Source organism: Garra rufa, chromosome 6 (assembly GCF_049309525.1).
Source record: "Garra rufa chromosome 6, GarRuf1.0, whole genome shotgun sequence".
Lineage (NCBI taxonomy): Eukaryota > Metazoa > Chordata > Actinopteri > Cypriniformes > Cyprinidae > Garra > Garra rufa.
Genome location: NC_133366.1, coordinates 1,299,096 through 1,314,854, shown reverse-complemented (window position 1 = coordinate 1,314,854; position 15,759 = coordinate 1,299,096). Strand labels below are relative to the sequence as shown.

At 36.3% G+C, this 15,759-nt stretch overlaps 2 protein-coding genes across 2 annotated transcripts; both read right to left on the bottom strand.

Annotated features, from left to right (window-relative positions):
• Positions 1 to 6,512: 6,512 nt before the first annotated feature.
• LOC141336273 (stonustoxin subunit alpha) lies at positions 6,513 to 9,729 on the bottom strand. The gene is given in 3 exon segments (XM_073841827.1): positions 6,513 to 7,382; positions 7,385 to 7,458; positions 9,504 to 9,729. Coding segments are annotated over 3 exon segments (765 nt in total). The 3' UTR covers positions 6,513 to 6,917.
• A 309-nt stretch (positions 9,730 to 10,038) lies between these two features.
• LOC141336114 (NLR family CARD domain-containing protein 3-like) lies at positions 10,039 to 12,750 on the bottom strand. Its single transcript, XM_073841633.1, has 2 exons — positions 12,575 to 12,750; positions 10,039 to 11,866 (listed from the first exon to the last, which is right to left on the bottom strand). The coding sequence occupies exons 1-2, from the start codon at positions 12,712 to 12,714 to the stop codon at positions 10,039 to 10,041; spliced, it is 1,968 nt and encodes a 655-aa protein (XP_073697734.1). The 5' UTR covers positions 12,715 to 12,750.
• Between the last annotated feature and the right edge of the window lie 3,009 nt (positions 12,751 to 15,759).

The window sequence follows — 15,759 nt, the reverse complement described above, 5'->3', positions numbered from 1 at the left end:
TACAGTAACAGTAATATCACTAATAATAATGATATAATCACAATAGTAGTTATATAAATATATTTTTATAAAGGGGAAATTTAATAATGAACCATACCCAACACATACCACACCTATCCTATCTTCTGTTTCAGTGTGCATGTTTTTTTTTTGTTTTTTTTTTCCCCTCCTCCTCCTCCTCTCCATTCAAGGCAACATTATAGACATCATATGTATGTAAACTTAAGCTGAAGTGGTGCATTAAAAGAAGGGTGTGGTGCATAAAAATCAACATGCGGTGCATTAAAAACATGGGTGGTATTTGTTGGGTGCAGTTTTAATTTATTTATATTTATACACTTTTGATTATGTATATTCAATGATATAATCTTCATTAAACCGTTACCGTCCATACAAAACATCATCTCATCAATTTATTACTGCTCAATGTTTCTCTGATATAAATAGTGATAAAAATAATGAATAACTAATAATAATAATAATAATAATAATAATAGTAATAGTAATAATAAAATAATAATAATAATAATAATAATAATAATAATGATGATGAAAACATCATCCCATCAATTTATTACTGTACAATGTTTCTCTGATATAAATTGTGATAAAAATAATGAAAACAACAACAGCACTAGTAATAATAATAATAATAATAATAATAATAATAATAATAATGAAAACACTTATATTACTAATACCTTGTATAAATATATATAATATTTGTGCATACATAATTAAGATAAGTGTGTCAGATTTGTAAGAGTTGAGTGAGGTCTGATGTTGAATGTTGTGGTTCTGATGTATAGTTGTAAGGAGGTGAAAAATATTCTATTCTGTAAGCAAATTTTTCCAGTGTGTTATATGAATAGTGTTTCGGGATTTCCAGTTCAAGAAGATAGTTTTCTTGGCAATGGCTAGAGCTATGAGGAGTATCCTTTTGTTTGTTATTTCCTGATTGAGTGTTGATAGATCGCCCAGTAGACAGAGTGAAGGGGATAATGGGATGCGACAGCCCAAAAGGTGGGATAGGGATTCAGTGACATCTTCCCAAAAGTGTTTAATGGGTGGGCAGTTCCATGTGGCGTGGATGTATGTGTCCGGACTATTTTGTGAGCAGTGCAAGCAAGTTTCTGATGTGAATCCCATTTTAGACAGCCTTTCCCCAGTGTAGTGTGTTCTATGAAGGGTCTTATACTGTATGAGCTGAAGGTTGGCGTTTTTAGTCATGAAATAGGTATTATTACAAATTTGAGTCCAGAAGTCGGTATCAGGAGCAATAGAAAGATCTTCTTCCCATTTGGTTATCGGTAAGCTTAAGGTTTTATTTGAATTGTTTATCAATTTGTATAATTTAGAAAGTAATTTTTTTAGGGGATGATATATTAACTAAATCTGCTACTGCGGAGGGAAGGTGAAGACTGATGGTTCTGGTATTGATTTTAGATAAAACAGCTGATTTGAGTTGCACATACTTTAAGAATTGATTGCTCCCAATACCATACTCCTGGACTAGGTAAGAAAATGAAACCAATTTGTTTGATTGAAAAATGTGATTAATATGTGTGATACCCTTTTCTGCCCATTTATGAAAATTGAGTGGTTTTTTGTTACTTGTGAAGTCAGGGTTATTCCAAAGTGGGGTGAAGTTAGATGGAGCCAGATTGGAGTTTGTGATTTGAAGATATTTCCACCAGGCCGTCAGAGCTGAAGCTATTGTCAAGGCTTTGAAGCATGATTGATGTTTAATGGACTGATTAAGAAATGGAATGTCTGATATGTGTACATTTTCGCAGAGTGATTGTTCTATGTCTAGCCAAATGGTGTCTGACTGAGTGGGGTGAGTCCATTTATATATGTATTGGAGTTGGTTTGCTAGTGAGTAATGGTAAAAATGTGGTGCTTCTAAGCCTCCTAAAGATTTGGGTTTTGTAAAGTGCTTAATTTTATCCTTGGTGGTTTATTTTTCCAGTAGAATCGGTTGATGATGGCGTCTAGAGTTGGGATCATTGAAAATGAATAGTTTATTTTAGGGAGTACTGTCATTTTGATTATTGCTATTCTTCCCTGGACGGAGATTGGTAAATTATGCCAGCGATGAAGGTCATATTCTACTGTTTTTAATAAAGGAGTGAAATTGAGTCCAGTCAGCTCTGACAACCTGGAGGAAACCTTAACGCCTAAGTAAGTGATGTGACCTGTGTATAGAGGAATGGGTGATACCTGGGCTACCACATCCCATTTTGTTTGATGTAGAGGAAGAATTGAAGATTTATTCCAATTTATTGCATAATCTGAGATTTTAGAGTATGAATCAATGGTTTTAGTTATTTCTTGTAGAGATGACTGAGGGTTTTGCAAAAAGAGCATATAAACTAATCTTATGTTGGGTTTGGGGTGTGTGAATTCCTTTGATGAGTGGATTCTGGTGGATGGCTGCTGCTAAGGGTTCAATGAAGATGGTAAATAAAGATGGAGAGAGTGGACATCCCTGCCTAGTCCCCCTTTATATAAAATATTTAACTAAGTATTAAGGAAAATTGTTTTTAATTACCTGAATTAAAATGTGATCAAATGTATCTGATGTCACGTGTTGTGGGTGCAGCACTTGAGCTAACTCAAACTGGGCAAGTGTTGTTGATATTCTATACTTTCTGGTCATACGTAATTGTACAATGCAAAACAAATCTTCCACGTTTATATTTATATCAGGATAATATTAATTTCAGGATATTTATGAGCTGTTAACAGACAAACAAGGACTGTGTAATTTTTTTTTGTGCGAAACAAAAGTTAAATGTGTTCAGAAAAGTTATCATAGTTTTAGTGACATTTTTCATGATGTTAGATTTTTTAACAAAAAGTTTAATTTGTACCAAGGGGGCGTTTTATCCCACTTAAAGGGGTTTAACGTGCACCTATAAGGGGTATAAAAAAGGGTTCAAATATTTCCTTTTAAGGGTAATGCTCCAGCGACAAGATTTTTAACCCAAAATGTACCGTTTTAAATCCCTATCTTTCTGTGTGTACTTACAATAAAAATGTATCTTGACTTCATCTCGTGGTTATTTTGGGACGTTCTAAAACGCTTAACGTGAAAACCGCTTAACGTGGCTTAACGTACGTAAAAAACGAGCAGGAAGCCCCAAATTTCTGTCAAACCTTACTTGTAACAAACACTAACTACTGTCGAAAGAACGAGCCCTTATTCCAAAGGTAAAGTGAATAATATCGCGTTAAGCGTTTTCTCCCCCATAGAAGTCCATTATAAGGAAACAGCTTAACGTGGTTTAAAGTACCTTATCAATGACCAGGGAAAACCAAACTTCTGTCAAATTTTACTTCTAATAAACACTTTCTGCTGTCAAAAGAACGAGATCTCATTCGGTATATAAAGTGAATAATATCACGTTAAGCTTTCCATAATGGACTTCTATGGGCACGATCATACGCCGAATAATAGCTTCTTCTTTTGACAGCAGAAAGTGTTTATTAGAAGTAAAATTTTACAGAAGTTTGTGGGTTAAACCACGTTAGCTGTTTCTTTATAATGGACTTCTATGGGGGAGAAAACGCTTAACTACTAATTCGTAAATAGGACGCTATTTGCTTGGCTTTTGCAAAGACACCATGCATTGTCAAACATTTCCGCAACATGAAACTCAATAGGGAACGTTTATCAAATGCAACCGTCGCCATATAGACTAAATACACGACCTCATTGGACACACATTTAATGTAGTTCTAGCTGTTCAAAATAATCTTATATCTTTGTAAATATACTTACGTGAAAAAACTCCAGAGCCAGCTTCCTTACCGAACTGCCAGAGTTGTTTACTTTCATTTTACCGGTTTGTCCTGCTCCGCCTGCTTACGCTTCCGAGAAAGCCAGGATCAGTCACATGTTTCTTGTAAACATGCAGGTACATTACACACACACACACACACACACACACACACACAGAGAGAGAGAGAGAGAGAGAGAGAGAGAGAGAGAGAGAGAGAGAGAGAGAGAGAGAGAGAGAGAGAGAGAGAGAGAGATCATTAACAAATCATCAACTATTAAAAAAGAAAAAGAAAAAAGACCATTAATAATAGCTGTAACGATTTAATGAAACGAAGAAAACAAAACAGGACCAAATAACGTTCGTTTAGAAACTAAAAATGACTGTATTCAGTAAATGGCCATTTACATGGCTATTTGCATTTGTAGTATTAGGCCTATCATAGAATTTCCCCGATGGACATTAACAGTAGGGGTGATTGTTATGATAAACACCCTTACAAATCACCAAACCTCTATACTTAAGATAACTGTTAAACTGCAATTCATTAATCTGGTTAAAATGTAAAATGTCCAGCTTTTCTCGCACAGCTCCTACCAGTTTTCCACATAAGAACAAATACGAATGTGATACTGCCATCTTCGCATTCTCATGTTTATGAAAGCTGATTCTAATGTACTTCTTTGAAAACATAGTAAAAACAAGACTCAGTTAAACATCAAAGTGGCAGTCATTTATGAAATATACATCCTCGTCACATAGGTTTAATTGCTTTAAAGGGCTTATTTCTTGTCAAACATTATCCCACATCTACAATCTCCTGCAGTGGTCTTTGGTTTGTGAGTTGCTGATTGTCTAATTCTGGTTGGCTGTTGTGTTGCTAGACTGCTCAGACAAGTCAACCTTAAAAATAACTTCTCCCATAGATAAACACATGACTTCAGACGCACTCATATTTAGCGTAATTCTTACAAATAGTCTATTACCAGTGTTATTGCTGTATATCTTTATAAGTCTATTCATTTCCTGCACACATACAACTTATTTGCAGTCAATATAAGAATAAGGTTAGGTTTCAGAGAGTTTAGGGGTTAATATTTTAGCATTGTCTATGTTGTCAAACAAGTTTCTGAAATCTGCTTTCTGAAGCATGAAGAGAACTGCTGATCCTTTCACTGGTTTAAAACTCAGACACTCTGCTGTATGTTCCTGACAGTATTTTTGTGTTAAATAGATTGTCTTTTTTGTTTTTATTTAATAAATTTGCAAAGATTTCTTTCACGTTGTCATTATGGGGTATTGTTTGTAGAATTTGGAGTAAAATAATGAATTTGATTTTCCACAAAATTTTCCACAAACACGTCTGATGTGTTCAAAAACACAAAGAACAGTTTCATCACACAGCACTAACGTCAAAACACCTGCCTGTAAAAACCACAACTTTAAAAGTAAACATTTATCAAACTACATTTATCGGTCTTAGTCCAGAAGATGGCGCTATATGATCATCCTCGGTCGAAGAGGAGCTAGAAATGAACTAATCACAATCCAGTATGTCTAGTTCATATCAATGCTTTTGCCTGCTAAATCTGTGTTTCGTTTTAAATTTAATCCCATTTACAGTTTATTCATTAATGAGCAAACTAACAATACAAATATACTGAACTGAATCTTGTCAGACTGCAGAAAGTAGTGCAGCAGCAGTGCATTCAGAGGAACTGGCTCATTTGCTTTTCTCGCACACAATCCTAAGAAAAGAGGAGTATCCCAGTACCTGCACTGTACAAACCTTGTCTTATGACATGATGTTTACACCACCCTCTTGTGATGCTTACAAAACATCTCTGATATCTGAAGCATGAAGAGAGCTGCTGAACGTAGCCTACATACAAACACCTTCTATGTTCTCTGCAGTATTTATTTTGTCAGTAGTTTTGTTTTGTCACATATTAAAGTATTTCTAGAAGAGTGGAGTGTGCCAAATTACACACTGACAGAAAGATGCACACACACTTTAAGCCTTTCTAGCAGAACAGCTTCACTGTAAACGGACAATGGCAGGGGTATGGTGTCACATAAATAGTCCAAGATGGTGCCTGCTGTCTGCCGATGTGTGTTTTAATGGGTTTCATGTTACCCAATTTACAAAATGTCTCTGGCCATGTGTGACAAATTTCCTTTTTTCTTTTTGTGGACAAGATAATGAATATCATCAGGCTAGATATTCTCTCTCCTTGTCAAGATCCCTCTGTCCCTCCACTCATCCCATGATTTTTTTTTTTAAATATTTCAGGTAATTAGGTCCACAGTTCTAAAGATTTTGAACACCTCCTTGAAATGGCAATGGTACCAGGTGACATAAAGCATGCCATCGTCCATGCACTTTTCAAAAAGTCTTTAGATTAGAATTTAATTGACACTGAATTACTTTGTGCACCGAAAAGACAGAACATGCAGGAAATCTTCAGCCACCATTGGAAACTTTCGTTGGGCCAGTTGGGTGGACCTTACACAACCTAATGTCATAGCCATTACTTTTAAAAATAAGAATAAGAAGAATAAGTGTAATTATTTAGTTAATTTAATTGCAGTTTTTAATCAAGTTAATGATTTTTAAAGTAATATTTAATAAATACATAAAACAGATGAAAATGAATGAATACATAAGTTCATAAGTTGTACACAAAGTTGGTACAAAGAGGGTCCAGAATTCTGGCAGACAACTGATGAATGAAATTCAGGAGTGGAAATGTTTAATTGCCATATATTAAAACTGTCCATTTACAATAGTATATACTAGCTTTGTCACAAAGTCCCCGATTTCACATTTTACAACCACAAGTTACTAGCCATAAGTAAATAAAGTATAATAACATTTTAGCATCTCACAAACAGACAGTGGAGTACAGTTATAGTTTTTTTGCTTAGCACAAACACTGACCAGAATCAATATGGGATTATTTTTCTAATGAAATGCTTTTGCTCATATTAACAAAAGTTAACAAAAATGCTTTTTTTCCTGAGAACTGCTAATGGGACCAACTTACACGCGAAAGTAAATATTCAGTCTTACAGCTGTACTCCGTTACATCTGTATTCATTTTAACCTATTATTTAACTGTGCAGTTGTTGTTAAATCTGACACAGAGACAGTGAGGATTCAAACACCTTAAACCCAGCATAGAGGGGTTCAGTGAAAGTGGTGTTGAATGTGTGCAAGTGTGTGTTTTTGTCAGAGACGCTGTAGAAGGACAGAGATCCGGCTGACACGTCCACATACACTCCTACTCTATTAGATTGTGGTGCATTGGTTTTTATGTTTGTGCTCTTATTATTGTGCCAGACAACAAATCCATTACTAGTGCAGAAAAGACACCAGGATTTGTCATTGTATCCAAACTTACAGACAGTCCCATCTTTCCTGCTGATTCCTTCATAGGCCACTGCTATACGAGCCCAAGAGCCCTGTTCAACCCCCTTTGAGCCCCATTCAACCTCCCAGTAACAGCGACCAGACAGACTCTCTCGACACAGAACCTGAGGATTATCAGCAAATCTCTCTGGATGATCAGGATACGCTGATGATCTTTCACATACATGATCTTTCTGTTGTTCTCAGACAGGATGAGTTGATTGTTTGCTGTGTTTGGATCCAGTGTGAGATCACAGGCATCTGAACATAAGAAGAAAGGGAAAAAAGTGCATTAATCTTATTTCGTCTCATTAAATGTTCAAGAATGTGTCATAGAAAGGACCCTACATTTTCGTAGTCCTGGTATAATTCTGAAGGTCCCTCCATGATCCAAACTAAAAAACACACACACAAACACAAACAAAACAATTCATACATAGTTGGAATAGGTATTCATATACAGTCTAATAATGTAAATGGTTAAGGCATATTTATTTGTATAACACTTTCTTAACACAAATTATTCCAAATAAGCTTCACAGAGCCTTAGGTCTCAGTATCTCAGTGTTTTAGGCCCTATATGAACAGACTTATAGGAAATATGCTGTTGTGTTTTTTAGTCCCTAGTAAGCAGCTAAAGAAGCTAAAAGTAATTGTATATGTGCATATTAGTTAGTGGTAAATTATTTGTATTCAGTAACTCTGTAACCTCTAAATCAGTGGTTCCCAACTCCAGTCCTCCACTGTTCTGCACATTTTGTATGTTTTTGAATCTGACACACTCAGTTCAGTTCATGGATCTTTCTCCTAATGATCTGATGATCTGAATCAGGTTTGTTAAATGAAGGAGACATATAAAATGTGCAGAGCAGTGGGCCCCAAGAACTGGAGTAGAGAATCACTGCTCTAAACAACACCATATGGGTTTCTCTGCTATATTCAGATTCTTAGTAACCCAATCTAATTTAGTGCTTCCTAAGCTGGACTTGGAGCCAGAGGTCTTCACGGAGGACCCGAGACCTGAGGACCCAGAGCCTGTATGGGTTCGTGTCTATGTTTTACATGGTCATGATAGTACACCACATGAATAGCTAATCCAATCACACATGAATAAATGTAAATAGTCCAAAAAAACACCAAGTAAAGACACTGGTACGTCAGGACCGTGGCGCCGGCTTTCTTTGAAATATGATTGTGCCCGTGCCCGCTTCTTCCACACCCCTGTCAGAGAGGATGCCGACAGTAACTGAAATGCAACCTGTTCATGCATGAGAGCATGTCAGGGGAGGCGAGCAGAGTGGTAAAATAATAATTTATTATTGATTACTAATTTGAATCAGTAGATTATAACGAAAACAATACCTAAAATAAATTAAGAGTGTACCAACTTCTCCACTACACCATTGTGCATGCAGTGAAGTGTAACACACTTTTTGTTCTGTTCATCTATTGCTAAAAAGTAATTGCTCCAAGTCTTTATTACAATCAATATAATTATCGTTATTGTAGTTCAAAAGAGTAAATGTAACGAAACAGTCGTAGTTGACTCGAGATGCAAAAAAAAAAAAAAAAAAAAAAAAAGCAAAGTTGCATTAGTCATCACCGACCATGACAGCAAGTAGACTTTTGAAGCTGGAATAATGAGTACATTAATACAGCTCTTTCAGCTGGCAAGAGAGAGGAACAGCCTAACGTGGATGGAAATTTTAGTGGCAAGGAGGATTGTAGCCTATGCATCTCAGTTAGGGCTACTAACAGTAGGTGAGCCCCTGGGGACCTTGTAGAGCAGGGTTAGGAATCACTGTTCTATTTAACATGCGGTGTGTGTTTTGTTGTATTTTCAGTAAACACATTCTGACAATATTGCAATTGTACTGTAAAATGCTACTAAATATATACATATATGGCAAAGAACATGGAACAAATACATTTTGTGAGTTAAAATAGGGATTTCATTATTACTCTCAGAAATGATAATTATTGTAAGAAGAAGTGAAAAAAAAAAACTTCAAGAAACTAGTACCATACTTGAGTATCTGCAGTGAGCAGTTTGGATCCTCCAGTTTGTGTTTGAGCAGCTGGACTCCTGATGGTCCTGGGTGATTGTAGCTCAGATCCAGCTCTCTCAGGTGTGAGGGGTTTGAACTCAGAGCTGAAGACAAATAACCACAGCCTTCCTCTGTCACCATACAGCCTGACAACCTACAGACAGATCAAAACACTCCCATCATCTGAAAAACACATCAACACTAAACAGTCTTGTTTTAAAGCTAGCATGGAAACCTTACCTTTAAATAATTACCAACTTATGAAACTATCAACATATAAATGAAAGCCAAACCTCAGTATCTTCAGCTGACAATTTGGATTCTTCAGTCCATCAGAGAGCAGCTTCACACCAGAGTCCTGCAGGTCACTGTTACTCAGATCCAGCTCTCTCAGGACAGAGTTTGAGGACTGTAGAACTGATGCCACAATTTTACATGACTGATTGGTGAGATTACAGCCAGAAAACCTGAAAGGCATGAGCATTTTATGCTTAAGTGCATTCTCCTTTTAGGATTTCAAAAGCTGAATCAGTTAAAACAACACTGTCAGAATAAAAGGCACTGCAGAGGTACAATTTTGTATCTAGAGGAACAAAACATATAATGGTACCTTTAAAGGTGCACAATAGGTCCTTAGGGTACAGTTATGTACCCAAAACATGTTTTAAATGTTCAGTTAGAGGTAAAACATTGCACCCTTCAGGGTACCACCCCAGTGACAGCTACTTGTACCCTAAACGGTACAGTTTTGTACCTTTTTCTGAGAGTGAATAGATATTGTAATTTCATTTACTCACAGGGCTTTTCTGCAATTGCTCACAGCTGGTATCAATCTCCTACTCCCTTCATCTGATGTGTTGTATTTCATGAGGTCCAGCTCATCCAGCGGCTCCTCTGTCATCTGAAGCATGTAGGCGATTGTTGAGCACTGAGCAGAAGAGAGTTTCTTCTCTGAGTGTTTGTCTGATTTCACAAACTCCTGAATCTCTCTGGACAGAGTCTGATCTTTCACTTCCAGCAGACAGAGGAACAGATTGATGGATCTTTCAGTGGAGAGTCCATGTCCATCTTTGATCTTCTCTTTAATGTACTGTGTGGTTCTCCTGATGCTCTCTGAGCTGTTCTCTGTGTGTGTCAGTAGATCCTGTAAGAGTCTCTGATTGGACTCCAGTGAGACGCCCAGCAGGAACCGCAGGAACAGATCCAGGTGGCCTTTCTCACTCTCTACTGCTTTATCTACTGCTCTTTTATATAAGCAATGGAGTGAATCTAATAATGCTTCTGTATTGCTGCTTATGTGGAAGTAAAACACATAGAAAGCAGCAAGAAACTCCTGAACGCTCGGATGAATGAAGCTGTACACTTTCTTCTGATAAATCAGAGATTCCTCCTTAAAGATCTCTGTGCAAATCCCAGAATACAGTGAGGCATCAGTGAGGTCTATGCCGCTGTCAATCAGGTCCTCCTCATAGAACATCACATTGCCCTTCATCAGCTGATTGAAAGCCACTTCAGCAAGTTTCACAATCACTTTTCTGTTGGACTGCAGGAGTTTCTCTGGATCTCTCTCTTCATACTTCTGGTTCCTCATGTTGATCTGAATCAGCAGGAAGTGGATGTACATTTCAGTCAGAGTTTGAGGGATTTCTGCACTCTTTTCTTTCAGGATCTTCTGAAGCACAGTGGATGAGATCCAGCAGAAGACGGGGATGTGGCACATGATGTGGAGGCTTCTTGCTCTTCTGATGTGTGAGATGATTCTGCTGGCTTGATGCTGGTCACTGATTCTCTTCCTGAAATATTCCTCCTTCTGATGCTCATTGAATCCCTGAATTTCTGTCAGACGGTTGATGTATTTGGAGGGGATCTGATTGGCTGCTGCTGGTCTGGAGGTGATCCAGATGAGAGCAGAGGGAAGCAGGTCTCCTTTCATGAGGTTTGACATCAACACACCCACTGATGAAGACTCAGACACATCACAAACTTTCTGATCATCTGAAAACATCAGTGTGATTCTGCTTTCATCCAGACCATCAAAGATGAACACAACTTTACACTCCTCATAAATCTTTGAGTCCAGATCTTGAAGTTCAGGATGAAAGTCCAGCAGAAGTCTGTGAAGACTGTACTGATGATCTCGGATCAAGTTCAGCTCTCGAAATGAAAGCACAAACATGAAATCTACATACGGATTGGCTTTTCCCTCGGCCCAGTCCAGAATGAACTTCTGCACAGAGACGGTTTTTCCGATTCCAGCGATGCCTTTAGTAAGAACAGTCTTGATTTGGTCTTTCTCCTCATATCCTGGTTCAGATGAGGCTTTAAAGATGTCATTGCAGTAGATCGGAGTGTCTTGTGAGTGTTTTGTTCTGGCTGTTTTCTCCATCTGTAAAACCTCATGTTCTTCATTCACTCCTTCACTCTCTCCCTCTATGATGTAGAGCTGTGTGTAGATCCTGTTCAGTAGGGTCTGATTCTCTTGGAGCTTGTTTCCCTCAAATAATCTCTCATACTTTTTTTTCATGCTGGTTTTGTACTGTTCTTTGACTCTCTTTAGATCATCAATGACTGGTTGGTGAAAATGCTGCTGCTGGTTTGCAGTCTGATTTTCATTTTCCACACTACTTAAACAATTATAACATATAAATGCATCAATATAAATACATAATTAATCAATAATAAAACAAATAAATAATAAAAATGATCTACTTTGACAACTTAATGTGCAGTTTAATGCATATGAGATGTTTCCCTAGTGCACACTTTACATTTTATGATGATATCTGTAAATTTTCTACTGTAATACAATTATTGATAGTGAGGGTCAGGCAGAGTGCAATACAGAGTAAGCATAATAATTTTGACTTAAATTGGACATACTTGCTGTACTGTTTTAGAATGTAATGTTTATTGTTTTAACAATCAACAGCATATCCCGCATAGACACATTCAATGTTTTTATTTTAACAGCTTTAAATTTCAAATTGTCATTGGTCCGAATGTGGAATAACTTAAAAAAAAAATCCAAAACCTAAATAATAATAATTAAAAAGTGGCTTTTCTACTCTTATATAAAATAGTACACATTAATTGATCATCAATAGATAGTTAGTTGCACTGTCAGTATATGAAATTGATGGATGAGTATTTAATGTGCAAAAGTAGTTTTATTAAGCTCAGTGTGTAATGTAACACATTGATTTTACTTGATATAACTGAGACTTATCCATAGATTATTTTATGTACATATATATGTTAGAAATTTAATATTTCTGTGTACATTCTGTGCTGCATAAATAACTAACTTTATCTACAATGTTTATACTCACATAGGATCAATAGCCTCTGCTTCGTCTTCGAAATTTGCAGAAAGACTTATGGATCTGTCACGGTTCACATGCACACAGCTGTGTTCTGGAGATGTCTGAGACTGAGAACATCCCTCCTCTGTCTTCTCACTGAGACTCATTTTAGGAGAAGCACCGCTCTTCTTTTGTCCATCTATTAGGCCTGCTAATACATACATGTTTCATAAATGAGGCAAATTCACTTCATACATACAAAAGCACTATAGTGACTGCATAGAACGTCAACTAGACACATACATAACAACACAGCTGTTCTCTTTGTTAACAATTGCAAACTAAAGCAATATTTTAATCAGAATGTAAACTTTAAACTCTTCCGGTCAATTGTTTACAGCACAACATATAAAACTATAAATAGTGTTTAAACAGGAACACACAAATGACATGTCCTTCACAAACAAACAAAAACTTCATCATGGGCCTCTATTGTGGGTCTGTGTCACTGATTTTCAGCACAACTGTTTTACAAAGTCATTTTACAATCCATTCAATATAATCTGAACTATTTTACTGTAGACTATGAACATACATTTGTTATTTTGTTACTTTTACATTTGGTCTAAACACTCAAACACTTAGATATATAGTAATCAACATTTGAAGTGGATCAAAACCTTTTTATCAAAGTTGTCCTAAACCTAAAAAATCTTGTCTTCTTGACTTAGGACAATTTTGATTAACTTTTATGATCCACTTCAAATGTTGACTACTGTATGTGTAAATAAAGCAGGTGAATTCCCCATTTGTTTTTATTTTCAAGAAATAAAAACCAAGCCTAACGCTGAATTGCATAAACTAACGATAGTCTATGATATCAACAGTTTACACAAATAAATTAAGCTAATTCTATGCAAATGGCTTTAGAAATATTTGTACTTGGTATAAACTGTCAGTAACATGTCATTCAGATTTAAACATGTACTTACCATGAAAAATATCCTGCTGGTTAATGCTGCTTTTTCAGCCTCTTTCTTAAGCTGCAGTGCTTTTTTGCTTTCAATTCTTGCTGATCAACCTGTCCTACCCGCTGTACTCTGACTTTGAGGAGGAGTTTCATGAAGTAATTTGGAAAAACTGCAGAACCGAATCTAATATAAACAAACAGAACAGTCAAGCAGTAAATCAGCGTAAAGTTCTATAAACACCATCCCATAGTATGGCAAATCATAGTAAAAAATATTACATTCCCCTGCTTAAAAAACAACAACAACAGCTAAAACCAGCCTAAACTGAGATAAAAATGTACAGTCACTCCTTCAGAAGATGTATAAGGTATTATTATATATGTGACCCTGGACCACAAAACCAGTCTTAAGTCGCTGGGGTATATTTGTAGCAATAGCCAAAAATACATTGCATGGGTCAAAATTATTGATTTTTCTTTTATGCCAAAAATCATTAGGAAATTAAGTAAAGATCATGTTCCATGAAGATTTTTTGTAAAATTCCTACTGTAAATGTATCAAAATGTAATGTAAAATGTAACCCTCAAATTCCAGATTTTCAAATAGATGTATCTCGGCCAAATATTATCCTATCCTAACAAACCATACACCAATAGAAAGCTTATTTACTGAGCTTTCATATTATATATACATCTCAGTTTTGTAAAATTTAACCTTATGACTGGTTTTGTGGTCCAGGGTCACATATTAAGTATAACCCCCTCTCCTGTCTTTTGTTTGTGTGTGTGTTTTCAGTGGTGCATTACCATCAAAAACAAAACTAATCTCTCATTAGATCATAAGACACTTATGTTCACTTTTCTTCCAACTACAAAACACCTTCATTGCTTACGAGACATTAGCTGCATTTCTATTACAGATTTCCACAAAACTTTGGCATATTTTATAAATGTTGATTAAAAAGTATTGCAAAATGATGGCGTTTCTATTAACCAATGTTATGCGACTGAAACATAATTTTCTCCGCTCGCAATAATTATATATGGCAATGGGTTTTTGTGGGATTTTGGCTATATTTAATCAAATGTGAAAAAAAAAAAAAAAAAAGTTTCCATTGCTATTTTGCAAAATATAAATTTTTCGAATTTCCTGAAAAACCACCTCAAGCAAGCATAATTTTTTTTTTTGCGATATATGGGAGTTTTTGCGAAACTGACATGTTTCCATTAGGTGTAATTTCAATTTGCAATTTAAATTTTGTGCAATTCAAAGGGTAATGGAAATGCAGCTAGTCTTGTCGCTATAGATGCTCGAGCACAGAGAAATGGTGGACAGCTTACAACTGGCTGAGGGCTGAAATATGCTAATACAGGACAGTCCATCAGTGGTCATGGGCGTGGTCTTAATATGACATCATACTGCTCAGAAAATCAAAATGGCTTAAAAATTGAGACTGTTTAGCAGTGGAATTGCGCTACTTTAAAACTGTTGTCATCTGTTGTTTTTCAAGTCTACGTTTTTCATATCCAATAACATGCTATTTAGCCTCTAAAACGCAAATTTACATTTACATTTATTCATTTAGCAGACGCTTTTATCCAAAGCGCCTTACAATTGGGGAATACAACAAGCGATTCATCCTAAAGAGGCAGATCAACATAGGAAGTGCTCAAATACCATATATCAGGCATTGTTAGATGAGTACAGGCTAGAAAGGGAAGATTAAGAAAAAGAGGAGAACAACCCTGCCAAAATGTGGCGAAAGGTTATTTGGGGATTGAATAAACACTGCTAAAGGAAGAGTTCAACCAAAAATGACAATGTGACATTTATCTGCGTACCCCCAGGGCATCGAAAATGTAGGTGGCTTTGTTTCTTCAGTAGAACACAAACGAAGATTTTTAACTCAAACCGTTGCAGTCTGCCAGTCATATAATGGAAGTCAATGAGGTCCAAATCTTTAAGAGCAAAACAAAAATGGTCGGTAAAAAGTCAACACTCCCAGATGTGTTCGCACAAGGAAATGTAATCTTTAAGTGTTTAATCAGTTGCCAGAATCAGGATAAGCACAGGTAAATAGCATTTTGAGAGGCCAATATGCACTGTGTACACTAACTAACACCTCAGTGTATCGTCATGAGCCGCAGGGTTTAATTTGGTTTTGTCTGTGTATGTTTTTTTACTCTTAAAGATTTGGTGCCCATTGACTCCCATTATATGACTGACAGACTGCAACGGTTT

What these genes read in the sequence shown, in the direction of transcription:
- LOC141336114 (XM_073841633.1), bottom strand. Translation starts at nt 12,714, where the DNA reads ATGAGTCTCAGTGAGAAGACAGAGGAGGGATGTTCTCAGTCTCAGACA. An exon ending in GCAGAGGCTATTGATCCTAT is followed by an intron (nt 11,867 to 12,574) that starts GTGAGTATAAAC and finishes TTGTTTAAGTAG; the next exon opens with TGTGGAAAATGAAAATCAGA.